We start from the raw sequence: 19319 nt of genomic DNA, 5'->3' as shown, positions 1-19319 counted from the left end.
CGATATTTTGGCTAATAAGTAGAAAACGCTTTAAAGTTCTGCTATAAAACGCCTTCAGCTTTTGGTACCCTTCGAGTTCTTTACCACCAACTGCTCGTTGCCACGACAGGCTTTAATTAATCCATGGAATCATCAATTACAAGGGTTTTCGGAGGCTCTTTACCAATCGAGTCAACAGAACTTTCACTGATTCTACTCAGTCAGAGTCTTTTCAAGGATTTGAATAGGAAATGGCTTTATTGAAGGGCTGATTCAAGTTTTCATCAAATGTCTACATTTTCAAACTTCAGATAAAATACAAAGTTTGGTTTTGATGTGCGTCATTGATGGTAATTAGAACAATTTGTAACGCTAATAGTCGATACACTGTGTACATTCAAATGACCTGAGTACAATTCACACAAATGAAGTCATAAAAAGAAACGTTTAGTACAGAAAACAAGCCAAAACGTAACGTATTTACAATTCCATAGGAAAAGAACGAAAATGCATTAAGCTACAGGCGTTTTATGAGTGGGATTACGTGAAAAGCAATGGCGTCACGCCACAACGTCTCAAGCGTGACAAAATGGACGCGGCGTGACAAACAGGCAGTTAATAACAGACTATTGCTAACGACTGTTTCTGTGTACTAAATAGGACTTTTCTCTCTCAATTCGCACTAGTTACCCTTAGTTGTCTGCTACAACTTTGAATTAGCGTAAACACTGTGATTCTGAACGATTAACAAGATAATTTTTAGTGATTTGAACGGTTAACACACGGTTAACACCGGTTAACAGCTATTAATAAAAGATACCTTGACATCTTCTATTCTTTACAAAAGACTTGCCGTTAACCGTCGAAAACCTTTGTTAACCGTAGTTTTTCGCTTCGTTTATGTTTAGCATTCAAAGTTAATCGACTGTCGCAAAAAATCATCTATTGAATTCTAAATTCAAGGGGAGAAACAACATTTCGAAAATTGCGGGATTTAGTGTTAAGATCCTGCGGGTTAGCGCGGGATATTGGAACGTGACCCCTAATACCTGGCTATTTTTAAATGATCTGTTATTGCAAAATGTCCTCTCTATATAATTTAGAACTGGATTCTTTGGTTAAATACTTTTTAAATGACTAAAACACGTCCAATGGTCTTCAAAAGCGCTTGCCCTACTCATAGTAGCATATTTGACCGCCCTAGGAAAGAACATGCGTGCGCCATTGACCTGAGAAGTCTCTTTTTTCCCTGTAAAATTTAAGTGACCAATATTTTGGAGACGTAAATTATTTTAACAAAAGCAACTCGAAGAGTTTTAATTATATATGGGTCCTTAGCTCACCGAAATATCGCAATTCCTCAAAATTCATGAAAAAGCCGTTTACACAATCTTGGACAAAACTCGTTGACACATACGCATTTCACGCATTTTTCGCAAATGACTCGACTTGCAAGCGGGATAAAATATCTTATCCCCCTTCCCCCCAACTCAATGTTGTTTCTTGTGGTTTGCGGCTCCACAGGCTTTGTTTTAAAAACACTTAAGCATTACCAACATTGAAATGGGGGGAAGGGGGGTAGCAAAACTGAACTCCGTTGGCTAAAAAGGTGTGAATTTGTTAAGTGTTCAACAGTTTTGTCCAAGATTGTGTAAACGATATTTTGGCTAATAAGTAGAAAACGCTTTAAAGTTCTGCTATAAAACGCCTTCAGCTTTTGGTACCCTTCGAGTTCTTTACCACCAACTGCTCGTTGCCACGACAGGCTTTAATTAATCCATGGAATCATCAATTACAAGGGTTTTCGGAGGCTCTTTACCAATCGAGTCAACAGAACTTTCACTGATTCTACTCAGTCAGAGTCTTTTCAAGGATTTGAATAGGAAATGGCTTTATTGAAGGGCTGATTCAAGTTTTCATCAAATGTCTACATTTTCAAACTTCAGATAAAATACAAAGTTTGGTTTTGATGTGCGTCATTGATGGTAATTAGAACAATTTGTAACGCTAATAGTCGATACACTGTGTACATTCAAATGACCTGAGTACAATTCACACAAATGAAGTCATAAAAAGAAACGTTTAGTACAGAAAACAAGCCAAAACGTAACGTATTTACAATTCCATAGGAAAAGAACGAAAATGCATTAAGCTACAGGCGTTTTATGAGTGGGATTACGTGAAAAGCAATGGCGTCACGCCACAACGTCTCAAGCGTGACAAAATGGACGCGGCGTGACAAACAGGCAGTTAATAACAGACTATTGCTAACGACTGTTTCTGTGTACTAAATAGGACTTTTCTCTCTCAATTCGCACTAGTTACCCTTAGTTGTCTGCTACAACTTTGAATTAGCGTAAACACTGTGATTCTGAACGATTAACAAGATAATTTTTAGTGATTTGAACGGTTAACACACGGTTAACACCGGTTAACAGCTATTAATAAAAGATACCTTGACATCTTCTATTCTTTACAAAAGACTTGCCGTTAACCGTCGAAAACCTTTGTTAACCGTAGTTTTTCGCTTCGTTTATGTTTAGCATTCAAAGTTAATCGACTGTCGCAAAAAATCATCTATTGAATTCTAAATTCAAGGGGAGAAACAACATTTCGAAAATTGCGGGATTTAGTGTTAAGATCCTGCGGGTTAGCGCGGGATATTGGAACGTGACCCCTAATACCTGGCTATTTTTAAATGATCTGTTATTGCAAAATGTCCTCTCTATATAATTTAGAACTGGATTCTTTGGTTAAATACTTTTTAAATGACTAAAACACGTCCAATGGTCTTCAAAAGCGCTTGCCCTACTCATAGTAGCATATTTGACCGCCCTAGGAAAGAACATGCGTGCGCCATTGACCTGAGAAGTCTCTTTTTTCCCTGTAAAATTTAAGTGACCAATATTTTGGAGACGTAAATTATTTTAACAAAAGCAACTCGAAGAGTTTTAATTATATATGGGTCCTTAGCTCACCGAAATATCGCAATTCCTCAAAATTCATGAAAAAGCCGTTTACACAATCTTGGACAAAACTCGTTGACACATACGCATTTCACGCATTTTTCGCAAATGACTCGACTTGCAAGCGGGATAAAATATCTTATCCCCCTTCCCCCCAACTCAATGTTGTTTCTTGTGGTTTGCGGCTCCACAGGCTTTGTTTTAAAAACACTTAAGCATTACCAACATTGAAATGGGGGGAAGGGGGGTAGCAAAACTGAACTCCGTTGGCTAAAAAGGTGTGAATTTGTTAAGTGTTCAACAGTTTTGTCCAAGATTGTGTAAACGATATTTTGGCTAATAAGTAGAAAACGCTTTAAAGTTCTGCTATAAAACGCCTTCAGCTTTTGGTACCCTTCGAGTTCTTTACCACCAACTGCTCGTTGCCACGACAGGCTTTAATTAATCCATGGAATCATCAATTACAAGGGTTTTCGGAGGCTCTTTACCAATCGAGTCAACAGAACTTTCACTGATTCTACTCAGTCAGAGTCTTTTCAAGGATTTGAATAGGAAATGGCTTTATTGAAGGGCTGATTCAAGTTTTCATCAAATGTCTACATTTTCAAACTTCAGATAAAATACAAAGTTTGGTTTTGATGTGCGTCATTGATGGTAATTAGAACAATTTGTAACGCTAATAGTCGATACACTGTGTACATTCAAATGACCTGAGTACAATTCACACAAATGAAGTCATAAAAAGAAACGTTTAGTACAGAAAACAAGCCAAAACGTAACGTATTTACAATTCCATAGGAAAAGAACGAAAATGCATTAAGCTACAGGCGTTTTATGAGTGGGATTACGTGAAAAGCAATGGCGTCACGCCACAACGTCTCAAGCGTGACAAAATGGACGCGGCGTGACAAACAGGCAGTTAATAACAGACTATTGCTAACGACTGTTTCTGTGTACTAAATAGGACTTTTCTCTCTCAATTCGCACTAGTTACCCTTAGTTGTCTGCTACAACTTTGAATTAGCGTAAACACTGTGATTCTGAACGATTAACAAGATAATTTTTAGTGATTTGAACGGTTAACACACGGTTAACACCGGTTAACAGCTATTAATAAAAGATACCTTGACATCTTCTATTCTTTACAAAAGACTTGCCGTTAACCGTCGAAAACCTTTGTTAACCGTAGTTTTTCGCTTCGTTTATGTTTAGCATTCAAAGTTAATCGACTGTCGCAAAAAATCATCTATTGAATTCTAAATTCAAGGGGAGAAACAACATTTCGAAAATTGCGGGATTTAGTGTTAAGATCCTGCGGGTTAGCGCGGGATATTGGAACGTGACCCCTAATACCTGGCTATTTTTAAATGATCTGTTATTGCAAAATGTCCTCTCTATATAATTTAGAACTGGATTCTTTGGTTAAATACTTTTTAAATGACTAAAACACGTCCAATGGTCTTCAAAAGCGCTTGCCCTACTCATAGTAGCATATTTGACCGCCCTAGGAAAGAACATGCGTGCGCCATTGACCTGAGAAGTCTCTTTTTTCCCTGTAAAATTTAAGTGACCAATATTTTGGAGACGTAAATTATTTTAACAAAAGCAACTCGAAGAGTTTTAATTATATATGGGTCCTTAGCTCACCGAAATATCGCAATTCCTCAAAATTCATGAAAAAGCCGTTTACACAATCTTGGACAAAACTCGTTGACACATACGCATTTCACGCATTTTTCGCAAATGACTCGACTTGCAAGCGGGATAAAATATCTTATCCCCCTTCCCCCCAACTCAATGTTGTTTCTTGTGGTTTGCGGCTCCACAGGCTTTGTTTTAAAAACACTTAAGCATTACCAACATTGAAATGGGGGGAAGGGGGGTAGCAAAACTGAACTCCGTTGGCTAAAAAGGTGTGAATTTGTTAAGTGTTCAACAGTTTTGTCCAAGATTGTAGTCGTAAGAGAGAAGCTGATTGAGCATCTCTCTTCAAAAGAAGGTGGAATTGTCGTCATTTGGCCCATAAACATTTATTAACGTCAGAATCTTATTTTTCATTTCGACGTCTACTATAAAGAGTCTCCTCTCTGTATTGAAAATTTGTAAAGAACTTGAAATTTAAAATTATCATTAAAAAGTATTCAAACTCCAGAACTACCACTTGTAAAGCTGCTACAAATAGCTGAGAAACCCCACTTTGAAGTTCACAAGATCTTATTCTTTTTAGTATATTGAATTTCTCGAAAAAGATAAATTGCATAAGTCGTCAACTTGGGCCATCGAAAAGTCTGTGACTTTTTATTGTGTTCCAAATCCTTCTCACATTCAAAGAACACACCACAAAATCTTCAGTGCATCTGTTAATTGTAGTGTGATATGGATGAAAACTATTTGTAGGATTGTTAAAGCGATGAAGGTATGCATAACAGCTAAGGCCCAGTTCAAAATGGATAAAGCAATTAAACTGTATTGAATAAAAAATGTTGTTTATGGTAAAATAATGGCATCATACCGCTAAACTGCAGCAGTTTTTAAAATATCCCGACCAGCAACAAATGATGGGGAGAATCGACCATCCTTAGTTATTTTTGTCAAAACTGTATCAGATGAAGGTTTGCCTCAGCTTGCCATCAGTGGAACCGCTATCAAAGTTCAACTCAGGGTTAATGCTGAATGTGAATAACTGAATAGCAAAACACTATTTGCGTCATTTCATTGACGTAAGGGCGACAAAGCACCCCAGCTAAGCTCGTTAGTTTTGCCAAAGCCAGGGGGGCGAAACGCACAATGGCCATCAACAACACCGCTTGAAGGATTTATTTTACCACAGCAACGGGCCAACTGTTCTTATTATTGCCACCAAGCAAAAATGCTCGTCGTCTGCTATACCGAAGAAATAGGCCACGTTCGAGTTGATTTTCACAATTCTCTCAGTCTTTGACAATTCGTAACTATAAAATTTGTCAACAACATTTGCCTTAAACTGGATAGAAGATAAGCACAAACTAAAAAAAACAGATTATTATCCATCCAGCAGCGAAAAGCAACGTCTCACACCACAAAGACCATATGGTGCTCATCTTTGTGTTTTCAGGGTCAAAAAGATCTGGAGGTGTTTGGCCTTAGAATGCATTCTTCTTCGTCAAACATATTTAAATGCTCTGATTTATTGGCAATAGAGAACAGTGTTCACCCTTCATACAGGAGCTAATATTTTTTCTTTTTTCCTAGATTATTTTAACGTTCCTTTTCTTCTTTTTATCATTATTGTCACTTCTCTCTTTTCATCTGCAGAGATCTTTCTTACAACGAAATTCGTTACTTGCCAGGGAGTTGCTGTAATGATCATTTGCAAGCTTTGTAAGTACCTTATGGTATAGTTAGATAAATATGTTCTTTTCGACAACTTACCAAATGAACACATTTCATATTTCACTTTAACCATCTTATTTCAACTTACCCTGATGATAATAAATTTTCATTGCTTGTCGTATCAACGGAGAATATGGTGAAATGAACCCAAGGGACAGGCAGCGAGGATATATAAATATTAAATGTTTAATTAATAGCATAGTATTGGTTGTCAATGCTCATGACAGTTCATTCCTCAATTCAACATTTTAAAGCTCACCAACTGGGTATTGCCAAAGTGCGAGCCGGCGAGTCATGCGAGCCATTTCGGTTAGCCTAAATAACACATTGGTAGCCTAAATAACACACCGGTTAGCCTAAATGGCACTCCGGTTAGCCTACAGTTAGCTTAGGTAGCTTGCGGTTAGCCTTTATATTGGGTTAGGGATTTCTGGCTTGCATGGTTCGCGAGTCATGCGAGTCATGCGAGCCATTCAGGTTAGCCGAAATAACACATTGGTTAGCCTAAATAGCACTCCGGTTAGCCTAAATAGCACTCTGGTTAGCCTCTACTTAGTTTGGGTAGCTTGCGGTTAGCCTTTTATTGGGATTTGGGATTTCTGGCTCGCGTGGCTCGCATGACTCGCTGGCTCGCATATTGTCACTACTATCACCAACTTAATGTGGCTCAAGGCCTGGTCAAACCGAGGCACAAGTAGTGGCAAGTTTATCTTGCATAGAGACTTGCGTTGGGTTTTCAATCCAGAAGCGTACGGTCAAAAGGACTTGCACGTTTCCTCGCAAGTGCACGCAAGTTGTCACCAAAGCCGTTTCAATGGCACTGCGAACACTGCATTTTTTAAAGAACTTAAGTAAACAACAAGACTTTTGTTGACTTGTGTTAGGTGGCCAAACGGTGAAAAACTTGCCGTGCAAATTGTTTAAAATACCAAAGTGAATACAAGTTATCATACTAAGTGAACGTAACCGCACCGCACTGCTTGGCCGGCCTTAATTAAGCATGTGCGCAAGCAGTAGTGCTTCATTAATTTAGTTATTGTTTTTTACTTCTCGGTGGAGTTAATGCAACGACTACTGGTGTGGAACAAACGAGGCAAGATTGCAAAGTACCAAGTCTATTTTTGGAGCACTGTATGAGGAATGCGCACCAACTACCGTCGAACATCTTTAATACGAACACGAAAAAGACAGTGAAGACTGTCCGTATTACAGTGGTAGAGTTTATATGAACGTTGTCTCTTTCGGACCAAGTCAGCTGTCCGCAATATGTGACATGATTATCGTATTTCAGAGGTGTTCCTAAGGCGAGGATCGACTCTTCTTGACATGATTTGTCTTTTTAATACTATTAGTGCATTCGAGTGCAAATACTGTCCGTTGAATATTAAAAAATGAAAATTGTTCACAACTTAAAAACCTTATTTTTTTATTGCTAGATTTTTGCAGAATAACCAGATAAACTCCATTTCAAACAAGACCTTTACCACCCTTATCAAATATCAGTAAGTATGATTTTTGCACATTTGGTAGAACTTTCTTTAAATATAATCCATATTCTGCTTTCAACGTTCTCATAATTCTAAGGCTCTTAAGTAACTATATTTAGTGATGGTGTGAGTGATAGTGTTAATTAATTTTCCACCTAATGAGTTCATTACTGTAAATTTGATTTCATTTTTCGCTGTTTCCGCTAGCTGCGGTTGTAGATAATTACTCCATTATCAAATACTCAACGTTTGTGATCTCAAGGTTTCAATTTTTTCATTCACAACATAAGTGACTTCGAAACCTGAAATAATTTACAGACAGTAACACTGCGACTAGAAGGAAAACACAAGCAAAATATGGCACGAAATAAATAACATTTGCCTAGAGGATCGTCCAATACAGCTCAACGAAACCTCTGGATTTTCCATCTCCTGTTATCTTGCCGTTACAACTACGTGACGACGTGATGTTAAAAAACATAGAATTATGTGATTTTGCTTTACTTTTTAACGCTAGAACACGAGTGATTCACACACGACAATGATAATGTAAATTCTCCAATGAAAACGCAGCTATGACTTGAAAACTGTTCTGCTAATGGAAAGCGCAGAGAACTTTGGTCTGCGAGTGTTCGAGAATGTTTTGTACAGGTGGGCGGGTGGAATATTGTTGTTGTTTTACATTGGAAATAAATCGATCGTTGGCATTTCTCTTGTATGAATTTATGGAATAACTATCGTGGCTTTCAAATTTGAGAAGTTTGGGTGCAAAAGTGCAAACATTAAGACTTGAAGCCCATACAATGAAAACAGTTCGACTTTATTTGGCATTCTCGTGACTAGACCGTGCTACGCTTTATAAGGATTGAGAGCGATTTTTGAAATATGCTGATTCTTGCTCGAAGATAAAGCTAATACGAAAATATAAAACCATACAATAAGATTAATTATAAGTGTTCGATAATTAAATTTTCAGTCGTTTTAAAAGCTTAGGCTGCTTTTGGTTTGATTTCACAACAAACGACACATGTTAAAAACAAGAACCTTTTTCGAAGTCATTTTTCCCGCAGTATCACCAACAATTAGCGCTACCTGAAAATCCAATGAAGATGTTGGAATTAATTGGAAATCCACTAAAAGTGGTCTGGCGTTGCTAAAATGTACTGTACTAGGCAAGAAAACTGTTAAACAGTGGTGTGGTCACGGACTGATAAGAACATAGTGGCCTAAGACCTGAAAACATGGGGCCAACGTTTTCAAGTTTGAACCATTGATTGTGGTTCATTTACATCTTGGAAAATACATTTGTGCCTTTCTTTTGCTGTTCAAAGGCTATTCTGTTAAATAGTGAGTGCACCTTGTAATTCTAGAATAGTTCACACTAAAACTTAGTTAAAACTTAAAACTAAAGTTTTCTCGTGATACTGTCCCTTTAAATGACACAACTGAGGAAACCGAACTCTCTCACTAGCCATCATGTTATTTATTTGCAAGTTGTCAAAAAACATCGTTCGGATTTCATTGAAGGGAATGTAGAGGAAGTTTCTTTACCCCCCAGTTGCAGACGCATACAAATCAGCCTCAATGAGCACCAACCACGAATGCTCTTACGTTGAACCTCATATCAGCACGTTCCAGCATCAAACCTTCTAAGCGGGTGTAGACGAAATGTAGACCCCCTTTCTGGACCCCCTTCTGGACCCCTTGAATTTTCGGTAAAGAATTAATAATTTAAAAAAAAAATTGCGAGCCCAAGAAAGGCCCGCAACCCTAACGCTGACAGTGACCAGCGGATTGCGTATCACGCGTGCGCGCCACGTTTGTTACAGGGCTGTTCAAATTCTGAAGTTGAAAATTTCTTCTTCCACCAAGAACGACCAGAATGCGAAAAAATGTGTCAATCATAACAACGCTTGCCCCAACCGGAAGTTGAAAATTTGTTCTTTCAGATCCCCATAAAATGATTAAAATGCAATCACGGGCATTTTATCCCATGAAATCGGAGCCTTTGTCAATTGCCTCTATCACGATGAAGCTTGCATAAAGGTTGCCCATCATTTGCCTCAATGTTTACGAAAGCATTGCGTTAAAATGGAGGATATTTTGGTTCAAATGGAAGTAAACTTTTGCTCTTGGATTTTGTAGAACGATCTTAACTTGTTGTTTTGCTCATGTAACACAATGGAGGATCATTCGCTTGTGTTCAGGGATCGAACAAAATGGAGTATTGTCTGCTCAAAGCAAAGAAATCGTAAGAACACACTACAGCCGTGGTTGAAGGATTCTACGTGCACAGTTTCACGTCTGAATACCGTTTCGCTATTGAGCAAAACAAAATGAAAAATGAAGAAGTAAGATTCATTTTGTGGAAATTTGAGAGGCATGTAAAATGTCGTTCGGGACATAAGCTATCGAGTCATAATGAATACTTTCACGTGTGTGCTGAGCGTGTTCATTGTGTGTGACGATGATTGATCAGTGTTTTTACAAGAAGGAAAGTACATCATTTTAGAAAGCGTATAGCGTATGCGCTTATACAAGGGAAATCTCGCTGTAATTTTATCCTAAAATGGATCTTTTTACATCGCATGAAAATACCTTAACATTGCACGTAGTTTGATATTTTAGAAAAAAAATCCGCTGTGAGTAATCTTCATTTGCCTTGGATCGAACGTGGGAATGTTCTTGAAAATTGCAGCCACTTGCGCCAATTTAGTGTTTGCAATAGAAATATATGCTTGGATCCTTCTTTTGTTCCAATCTCAAGTGTCCACACTCACTCGAGTACCTCCACTTCCTATGGCCCAAAACCTCTCTTTCCAAGCCCCTCACAAGACAACTATTGCAGTCTATCTAGGCCCATACTTTCTAACCTGTGGTTACCACTAGTAATAACATTTAACAGGCCACACGACTCACCTGTTCTTCAATCGGTGAGTTCGATTTTCTGGCTGAATTCCACAGCTTATTCCCAGTTGAAGTTACAACTCCTTTTTCCAATCAACTACTTTGTCTAATTCCGTCGTGTATTTATGCGAAAACTTCCCTTTGCTGTTTGTTCCACTTTAAGGTTTTTAAGTGCCAACCGTTTAAAGAATATTCCATATCGAGCCTTCGATTATACAGGACTTATGTGGGGCAAGCCGGTAATGTGAGTATCAAGCAGTGATCTAGCTTAGTAAGCCACCACCAACGACTACTGCAACGTAATTTCATGTAATGTTAAACATCACCATTTCATTTGAACAATAGCAAGAGAGGATCATTTTCTCTTGATAATAGTTAATTTGATCATGCGATGCAAAATTCATCTTAAGTGAGGGAAAGATTCCTTCGCCGATCATCTTACTTAAATACTTGAGGTATTTTTACCATATCTTGAGTAAGCAAGCTGAATTATTTTGCACTCTTTTGTAAGGGTACGCTCCCTTTATATAATTACAGCCGTGCGGTGTCTCAGTGTGCCGGTGCTCAGATTGAAGGAGACCTTTTATCTTTAAGAAAAATGAATCACACTGAAACAAGAACAGCAGCATTGTTTTCTAATCATGTCACATTATTTTCGGCGTATGTGACGTGTTGAAGCATCTGCGGTCATTTTTGTCAAGCAAACAATCATGCCTGAGTTTTTTTGGGCCAACACTGAGATCACGACGACTGGCATGAGCTTGACAGGGCTATGCTGAGACGAACTGATTATTGAGTTTGTTTTCGTTTCCCTTTTCTCCTTGATCTTTATTTGTTTTACCAGCCAGTCGAAAGGGAAAAAACTGGTCTGACCAGATTACGCAATCGGAGTGCTGAGCAAACTAATATCGGCCTCTGGGACGCGTTTTCTCCAAAACGGAGACCATGCAGACTGTGTAGACTGTGTAGACCGTGCAGACTGAGTACTTTTTTCTTACACTAGTTCTCAAAATTACTTTTGACTTGGAATTTTTGGTTCTAGTTCCACAAAATAGTGTTTCAAATATCTGGATCAGTATTTGTTATTTATCATTCACCGATTTCATAAATGGCGGGCAAGCGGAAAAGAACTGATTTTGAGATTCTATTATATTCTATTCTAGATCACTTAGTTCAAAATAAGTTTGCGGCTTTATGTTTATTGCTTTGTTTCCGGAGGTAAGCAAAAAGCTGAGATGCACATGGCTTCAAATACGTTGGGTTACCAAAGTTTTTATACCTTGGTCATATCAAGATTGAAGTTCTGGTTGTTTTTAAAGATACATGTACGTTGGGAGAAATGTGTCCCAATGAATTCTCTTACTCTTTCTTTATTTTTTCTGGTGAAATAACCATACGAACATAAAACGCATCAATGTAAAAACGTGTTATCTTTAATCGATTTATGAGCAGATTTTTGCATTCCATGCAGGAAAAAAATGTATTTCAATAATTCAGACAGACTATAATAAGTGACTAACTCGATTAAACGAAAAATATCGGTTGGCTAAACGCAAAAAATTGACAATAAGTGAAGCGGACAGTAAATGTTCAACACATTCTTCAACTAATAGGATTGTCACAATGTACCTCAACTCATGAACGAAAATAAAGCTATTTAAAAATTCTGTAAATTTTGTAAAATCGTTCTGTTGTGTAGGACGGCAAAACTAAATCTCAAGAAGCAGTTAATCACATGCTAGGAAGCCACGATAAAGGGCCAACTGATAAACAAATATTCATGCACATCGCGCTTTCGCTTCACTTTACAGGACACCGCGAACGAAAATGTCCTTTGCATTAATTTAAATAAAGCTTGAGACTATTGCCAGGCGAGTTTTCTTATTTATCAAATATTCTCAAACATAATGGTTTATTACAATGAAGAAACATATCACTGCATTGGAATTCAATATATAGTCACCGTCTGTTTTAGTTTGTCAACATTTCAACGATTTGCTTTAGCACAGCAATATATATGCTTTAAGAGGAAATGTGACCAGTCAAAGTGGCAGAAAGTTGAAGTTTGACTTGTCAAATCTCCTTTCGCAGCTGTCATTTTAAAGCCAGTCTTCGTACTCTGCTAAAGATCGCAAGGAGACAGAGTTTCAATTTTTGGCTTGCTTTTGCAAAAGTGAAAAGAACATACCCCAGTACATTGACAACGTTTGGAAATCATGTTAAGTATCTTTCCGTGTAAATTTTTGTACCAGCCAACATATGTTGAAGCTCCTTTGAAAAACCAAAAAGTTAACTGTGTTATGTTCTCAAAAGCTTAGAAGAAAAGCAATCTATTTCTTCATTCATCAAACGAGAACTTCAAAAACTCACGTAATTTTTCCCCCTTTTAACTCCTAAGACGCCTTGTTCTCATGCCTTAGGTACCAGTTCTTTTTTGTGCGTCCGCCATTTAGGTGAATAGGTGAATGATCAAAATAAAAAATACTGATCCAGATATTTCAAACACTTTTTTGTCACTCTTACCGACAAATTCGAGTCAAAAGAAATTTTGAGAGCCAGTGTTAGAAAACAAGTACTCAGTCTGCACGGTCTGCGCAGTCTGCAGTCTGCACGGTCTGCATTTTGGGGTGACTGTCTGGGACAAGATTGAATAATTCATATAAGAATATAAGACTTTACTGAATAATTTATAACGCGTTTGTATGCTTGTTGTGTGCTTTGTACAGGAAAGCCAATAGAGGAAAACAATTTTCAAATTATCATCCTCCTGAAGAAAGAGTCAACACATTCAAAGCCATTGGACTGCTCGTAAAAATAAACCTCGAATAGACTAAGTTAGATCTTACTGAAACGGTTGCAGAAATAAAGCTATTTTGTAAAATCATGTTCCTCTGTACATGAACTAAACATGCAGCTAATTGTGTCTAGTACAAATGTTATGATGAACTAGTTTATTAGCTCGGGTACTTGTTTGATAATCAGTATTTTACTGTTTTCGTTTAAGAATGTTGTCGGATAATCCTTTAGAGACAATCGAACCAGAAGCATTCAGAGCCGGCAGTGGCCATTTGTCAGTGTAAGTAACCTCTCCAAATATACTTCTGGCTCCTTATAATGTAAAAAGCAGGCTGCACGTCAGTGCGTTAAACATTTGTGTGGACTGGTGGATCACGTGGAAGCTGCATGGCGTTCAACATGTGGTCGAGCAAACCTATCGTATCTATCGTTTTTCTTGCGCGCCTTCCGGTGTCGGTCATGTCTCTTTGTTATATGCCCGAGAAATCTCTGGAACATAGCCCTATTCGCGCCAGTCCCTTACAAGCACGAGTATACATAACAGCCCAGTATCTCATTTCGGCCCAGTTCGCATAGAATCCTTCACTTCTGTTACCTGATGTGTTGTAATAGCGAATGTTCAAACTCCGTTTTGGCCGCTGTCTTTCAAACGTAAGCATTTCTTCGATGCCTTTACACTTCTAAAGCTATCCAGTCCCATGTCCGGCACTATCTGCTAAAGTGGCATTGTGTATTTACCTGTTTTAGCCATTTACTGGCTTGTTTTTTCCAACCACGTGTTTCCAAGTTATGTGTCATATTTTCCTCACAAATCTCTCTTCTTTGCAGCGCTTTTTCCTCGGTTCCCTACTGTTGTAATGTTTATCTTATGCGTGCTTCGCCTCACAAACACCGGGTTTGTGAAGTGCTTTTCCTGTTGGTCAGCTCCTATCACCTTTTGCACGCCTTTATTTGTTTTGTCGGTGTTCTTCGCCTCGCTAACATCGGGTTTGTGCAGTGCTTCATTTTTGCACACGTTTTATTTGTTGTGTTAGTGTGCTTTACATGTATGCCTCTTCTGTCAACAGGTTTTTGCTACGGACGAACCTGAAGATACTAAGCCTCGAATCATTCATTGGTCCTGGCATGGTTTCTACCCTGTAATGTCTCTCATATACTTGGGCACTATAGAATATCAATCCTGAGTCTTGACAGAACGGATCAAGTTCCTTAAGGAAACACCAAGAAACCAAGATTTTTCCAGCGCGTCTTTTTTGCCCTCCGTTAATAAAGTCATTTAGAAGTCATGACGGCTTTAATCTGTAACTCACACTGTGGTAAGCTCAACCCCAGGTGTATTTCTGACTCGCCTGTTTGATTTTTGAATGCGCTTTTTCGTTGATAATTCGTGTTTAAAAGATGAAAGATATTCAACCTGGGGGCAGACATTAGCAGATACGTTTTTAGTACACAAGTGATGCTAAACCTATTCCTCATTCTATTTTTTATTATTATTATCTTTTTTCAGGTTAATAAACAATCGAACCGTAAGAACACTTAAATACCAGAATTCCACAATATATCTGTTAGTATCCAGGTGTATAATAATAATAATAATAATAATAATAATAATAATAATAATAAAAAAAAAAAAAAAAAAAAAAAAAAAAAAAAAAAAAAAAAAAAAAAAAAATTGCGGGGAGGGGGAAAATTTTAAGGGGGAGGTTGTAAAGAAAAAAAAAGAAAACCCTTCAGTGCCCCAGGACCATGGTTTGGTCCCGGCGCTAAGGACTTTAAGCAAACATTACGTAAGGAACATAACAATAATAATAATAATGAATACATGCATAAAAATACAAACCAAAAATACAAATAACAAATAAATATCTAGTTCTAATTTTCTGGAGATGAGATGCAACAGAGCTGATGCCCAAATCATCAACCACAAGACCAAGCGTGTCATTAGCCTCGAAATGAGGCTTTCATGGATCAGCAACAGAGGAAAGAATGAAGAGAAGACCATAAAATATGCCCCCCCCCCCCCGATGGGAACAAAACCAGCAGTTCCCTGTTTACGAGGTAAAAGAACATAGCATCATCATTGATGCCCTGGGGGGTGGTCACGGGAGATGGACACTACAATGTACCACATTGTGGGGAGCAGAAGTAAAGAGGTGCTGAATAGAATGCAGAAGGCGGTGCTGTCGGGCACGCTTAATATTGCCCGGACATTAAAAGTTGTGACTTGAAAGACGTTCGAGAGCGTTTTATCGTGTCTAGCCTTATTTTTGTTGGTGTTGGCCATATGAGAACTTTTTATTATGATAATAAGTGAGTTGAGAGCCGATTAAATTGTACATGTATATAAATAGATATAGATAGTTTTTATATATTTTACATAGATACTTTTATCATTATGGCTATATTTATTTTTAACTCCCGGGCTCATAGGTTATGCTGTGTGCCCTGTGCAGCTTTTTTAAGAGTTTAACATCCAGTTGAAACCGTATATACTACATCATCAGTAGGGTCCTACAATTGATTATTTATGTCAAACAATAAGTAAAAAATTAACTTTAAAAAGACTAGCTATAAAAAATCTGGAGAAATGACTATGGTAAAATTTACATAAGTGGATGGTAAAACTTGATCACCTAGAAACTATCTTATCTCCATTGTATTTGTAGATAATCTTCTACACCTAAAAAAGGATGGATCCCTTGATTAAGAGAAATAGTTCTGTTACCTTTCTTCAGGAGAAATTGCTTTCTTCTAGGAATCCTGTCGAATCCGATTCAGAGCCTATCGTCGTGGAAGAAACAGACAGAAAGCTTAGAGCTTCCTATATTTCCTCTCTATTGGCTTCAGGATTCCAACAAAAAGGTGTCTTAATATTTGGAGGAACATTTACACCATGCCCCTTGGGAACATTCATTGATCCTTTAACTAAAGGAAAAAAAGGATGTCAAAAATGCCCTGCAGGTAACTTCTACCTTCTTTTGTTTATCTAGTATAAAGATGTGTTATTTCACAAACAAAGAAATCTCTGCAAATTTTATGAACTGATTCTTGTCTGTTTAATATGAGCGAACACCTTATCAACTGTCAAACGTTTAATGTGGAGTGAAAAGACTTCTGTTGGCCAAGAAAGATACTTGGATTCCTGCGCCATAATGAAGTCGTACACTACAATCAACAAATACATAAAATAAGACATCTGAATGTGAATGGATACAAAACATATCTCCGTGGTTTACGTCGTCACACTACTGATACTCTTCTACAGTCCCACCCACGCCTCCCATATGTATTGTATAGGGCTGGGGTTTAAAGCGACCTTTGAGTTCGCCTCCGGTGATTTTACATGATACCCTTACACCTGGCAATGCTTGCTGATGAGAACTAACAAGGATGAAACAGCTGTCTGTGCCTGCCCCTGAACGGGTAATAGGGGTTTACCTCGGTGTAAGAACCTGTGATATTTTTCTTTGTTTTGGAGCTTTTGTTTTCCTGCTCTGTATTGTTGTTGACGCTCTTTGTTGCTTTGTTTGTTCTTTGTTTTACGTCACCGGTGAGTTTCACAGGTTCTTACACCGAGGATGAGCCGGTAATAGGCTGTGTGCATGCGTTCAAGTACTGGCGAAACCAATGAGATGTGTTGTGCGACCATTTGCGATTACATGGTTTATTTTCATAAAATACCTCTTGTACAAAACGTAGAGTAATGACGTCATGAGCCATGTAACTATATTCTCAGAAGTGGGTTTTTACTCAAAAGCAGTGAATGTTGAGACAAACATTTGCTATTAGGATACAATTTATAATAACCTAATTGCTGTGATTTCATCGAACCCTTGATAAAAACATAGGGATTGTTTTACATCACCTAAAAACTAAGACCTCAAACTAGGATCTTTCTCAGCTAAGTTGTAGATTTGTTAACATGTTTTTTTTTTATAAAAAAAGCTGCTGTTTTTTTATTGCAAAAAACATGGAAGTAAAAATTACAGTTAAAAAGTTTGGTTGCTTCCTCTTTATCGACCTTTCAACTTAAAAATAAAAGTTCTGGCGGATTCATGTAAGAAGTTTGTGTGTACGGTCTTTGTCATGGTGTTGGTAGTTTCTTTTTATTTCTTTGCTTTATGGTCAGAACAGATGTAATTTTCTAAATCGAGATGTTCTGGGGCTGAGAAGGAAAGTTGATGGGAGACTGGTTACCAGCCTCATATGGCGCAGCGCTATATAACACTTTGCAACATTTCAGAAGTTCAGGTCAAAAATTCTGGAAGTCTTTAAGTCCTTAAGCAAATTTTAAGACAATTTTCTTAAGTAGCGATTAAAATGTCCAAAGTAGTAGAACAATTCATAACTCCAGAAGACAATTTATTGCTTGACTTGGGCTATTGTTTTTTATTAACGAGTGCATTCAAAACAAAGTATGGGGCTTTAAGAAAATCTTGCCAACTACAGCTTCAATGCACAGCTTTTGCTCACATTTTAAGTGAAAGTAACAGTCGTGTTTATCAAGTGTTCTCGGTCCATTTCAGTAAAGGATCAGTAAAGGTTCAGCATTCTGCAAAAATGCAGCTAGGGCAGGAAATGTTATCTTATTGCCCATTTCCGGCCGTTCTCTTGCGCATGCTCTGTTCCTGGCACAGCTGTTTTTGGCAACGCTATGTAGCTCGCCCCAGGCACCAAGAGGCTTTGTTTCCCCCAACCCCACCACCACACCTGACACACCCATATGACTCTACCACCAACATGGGCTAACTCTTGTAACGTTGAGAGTTGAAGAAGGAGTTGAAATAAGACCCTTTATCATAACCCTGGAGCTAAAACAAAGATAACTTACAATGCGTTTTCCCATTTATCTTCTACTAAAGTGTAGTTTGAAATGGGCTTGCCTTTCTTTCAGGAGGTTTTTACTCTGACACCATTGGCTATGTGGACAAAACCTGCAAGAGATGTCCAAACGGTTCTTTTGTTGCATATGACAAAACACCAGGAAAACAACATCGAGATTGCAAGTCTTGTCCCTTGGGTAAAAATAATTAGTATAGGAAATCGCTTGACCTTGAATATAATTCGTGAACAAGGTGTATGCAATTTTCAGAACTGTGAAAACATCACTTGTACCTATTAATCAAGAATTGTACTCGAGGTCTTGCGATTTTTCAATTTATAGTATACTCAGCAAAATAAGGATTTCGAATGTATTATAACTCCCCGGTTTATCTTTAAAGTACTTCCGGTGACCAAACTTCAGTTCAACTCCAAAAGTCTTCGGATCAACTTCATAATTCATTGGAAGTCTTCTGGTCAACTTCGAAAATCTTCAGAAGATTTTGGGTCAGCTTTTCAAAGTCTTCGGAAAACCGCGGAAATCTTTGAAGATGTCGGAAAGAAAAGCAAAAGGAACTTCTAGGAAGTATAATTTGAGATTAATTATACTGCTCTCGTCCAATCAGAATCCAGTGTTCTATGAATCAAGGAATATAATGAAATGAGACCAGTTTTTGTTAGTTGAACTCTTGGTGCTTCCCTACATTATTAACTCATATTAAAACTCTGATAATTAATTTACGACAATTAGGGAAAAATGAATTTCGGGTGTCTCGGTAGACCCAAATGCTAGGAATGATCAAATCATAATCTGGTTCATTCTCTGGTTTAGCCTGTTCCAGGCTCTCGGTAGTTGGGGGAGAGCGAAAAACGCGGGCGAGCGAGAAAAAAACGAGAGTTGAAGAAGGCTTGCTTGCCTTCTTCCCTCTCGTTTTTTCCTCTCTCGCCCGCAATTTTCACTCTCCCCCAACTACCGAGAGCGTGGAACGGG

The 19319-nt window shown here is 38.0% G+C and overlaps 1 protein-coding gene across 1 annotated transcript in view; it reads left to right on the top strand.

The window, feature by feature from the left end:
- The window catches only part of LOC144648388 (uncharacterized), a 71218-nt gene that overhangs the window by 46529 nt on the left and 5370 nt on the right, over positions 1–19319 (top strand). Inside the window, exons 18-22 of the mRNA XM_078507965.1 lie at positions 6240–6305; positions 13716–13787; positions 15015–15071; positions 16263–16468; positions 18402–18527. Coding sequence (XP_078364091.1) covers positions 6240–6305; positions 13716–13787; positions 15015–15071; positions 16263–16468; positions 18402–18527 — 527 coding nt within the window. The remainder of the gene's footprint in view (positions 1–6239; positions 6306–13715; positions 13788–15014; positions 15072–16262; positions 16469–18401; positions 18528–19319) is intronic.

This window comes from Oculina patagonica, chromosome 4 (genome assembly GCF_052425735.1).
Source record: "Oculina patagonica isolate OP01 chromosome 4, crgOcupat, whole genome shotgun sequence".
Classification (NCBI taxonomy): Eukaryota; Metazoa; Cnidaria; class Anthozoa; order Scleractinia; family Oculinidae; genus Oculina; species Oculina patagonica.
Note: the sequence above shows the minus strand (reverse complement) of the source record. Positions and strands in the feature narration are given on the sequence as shown.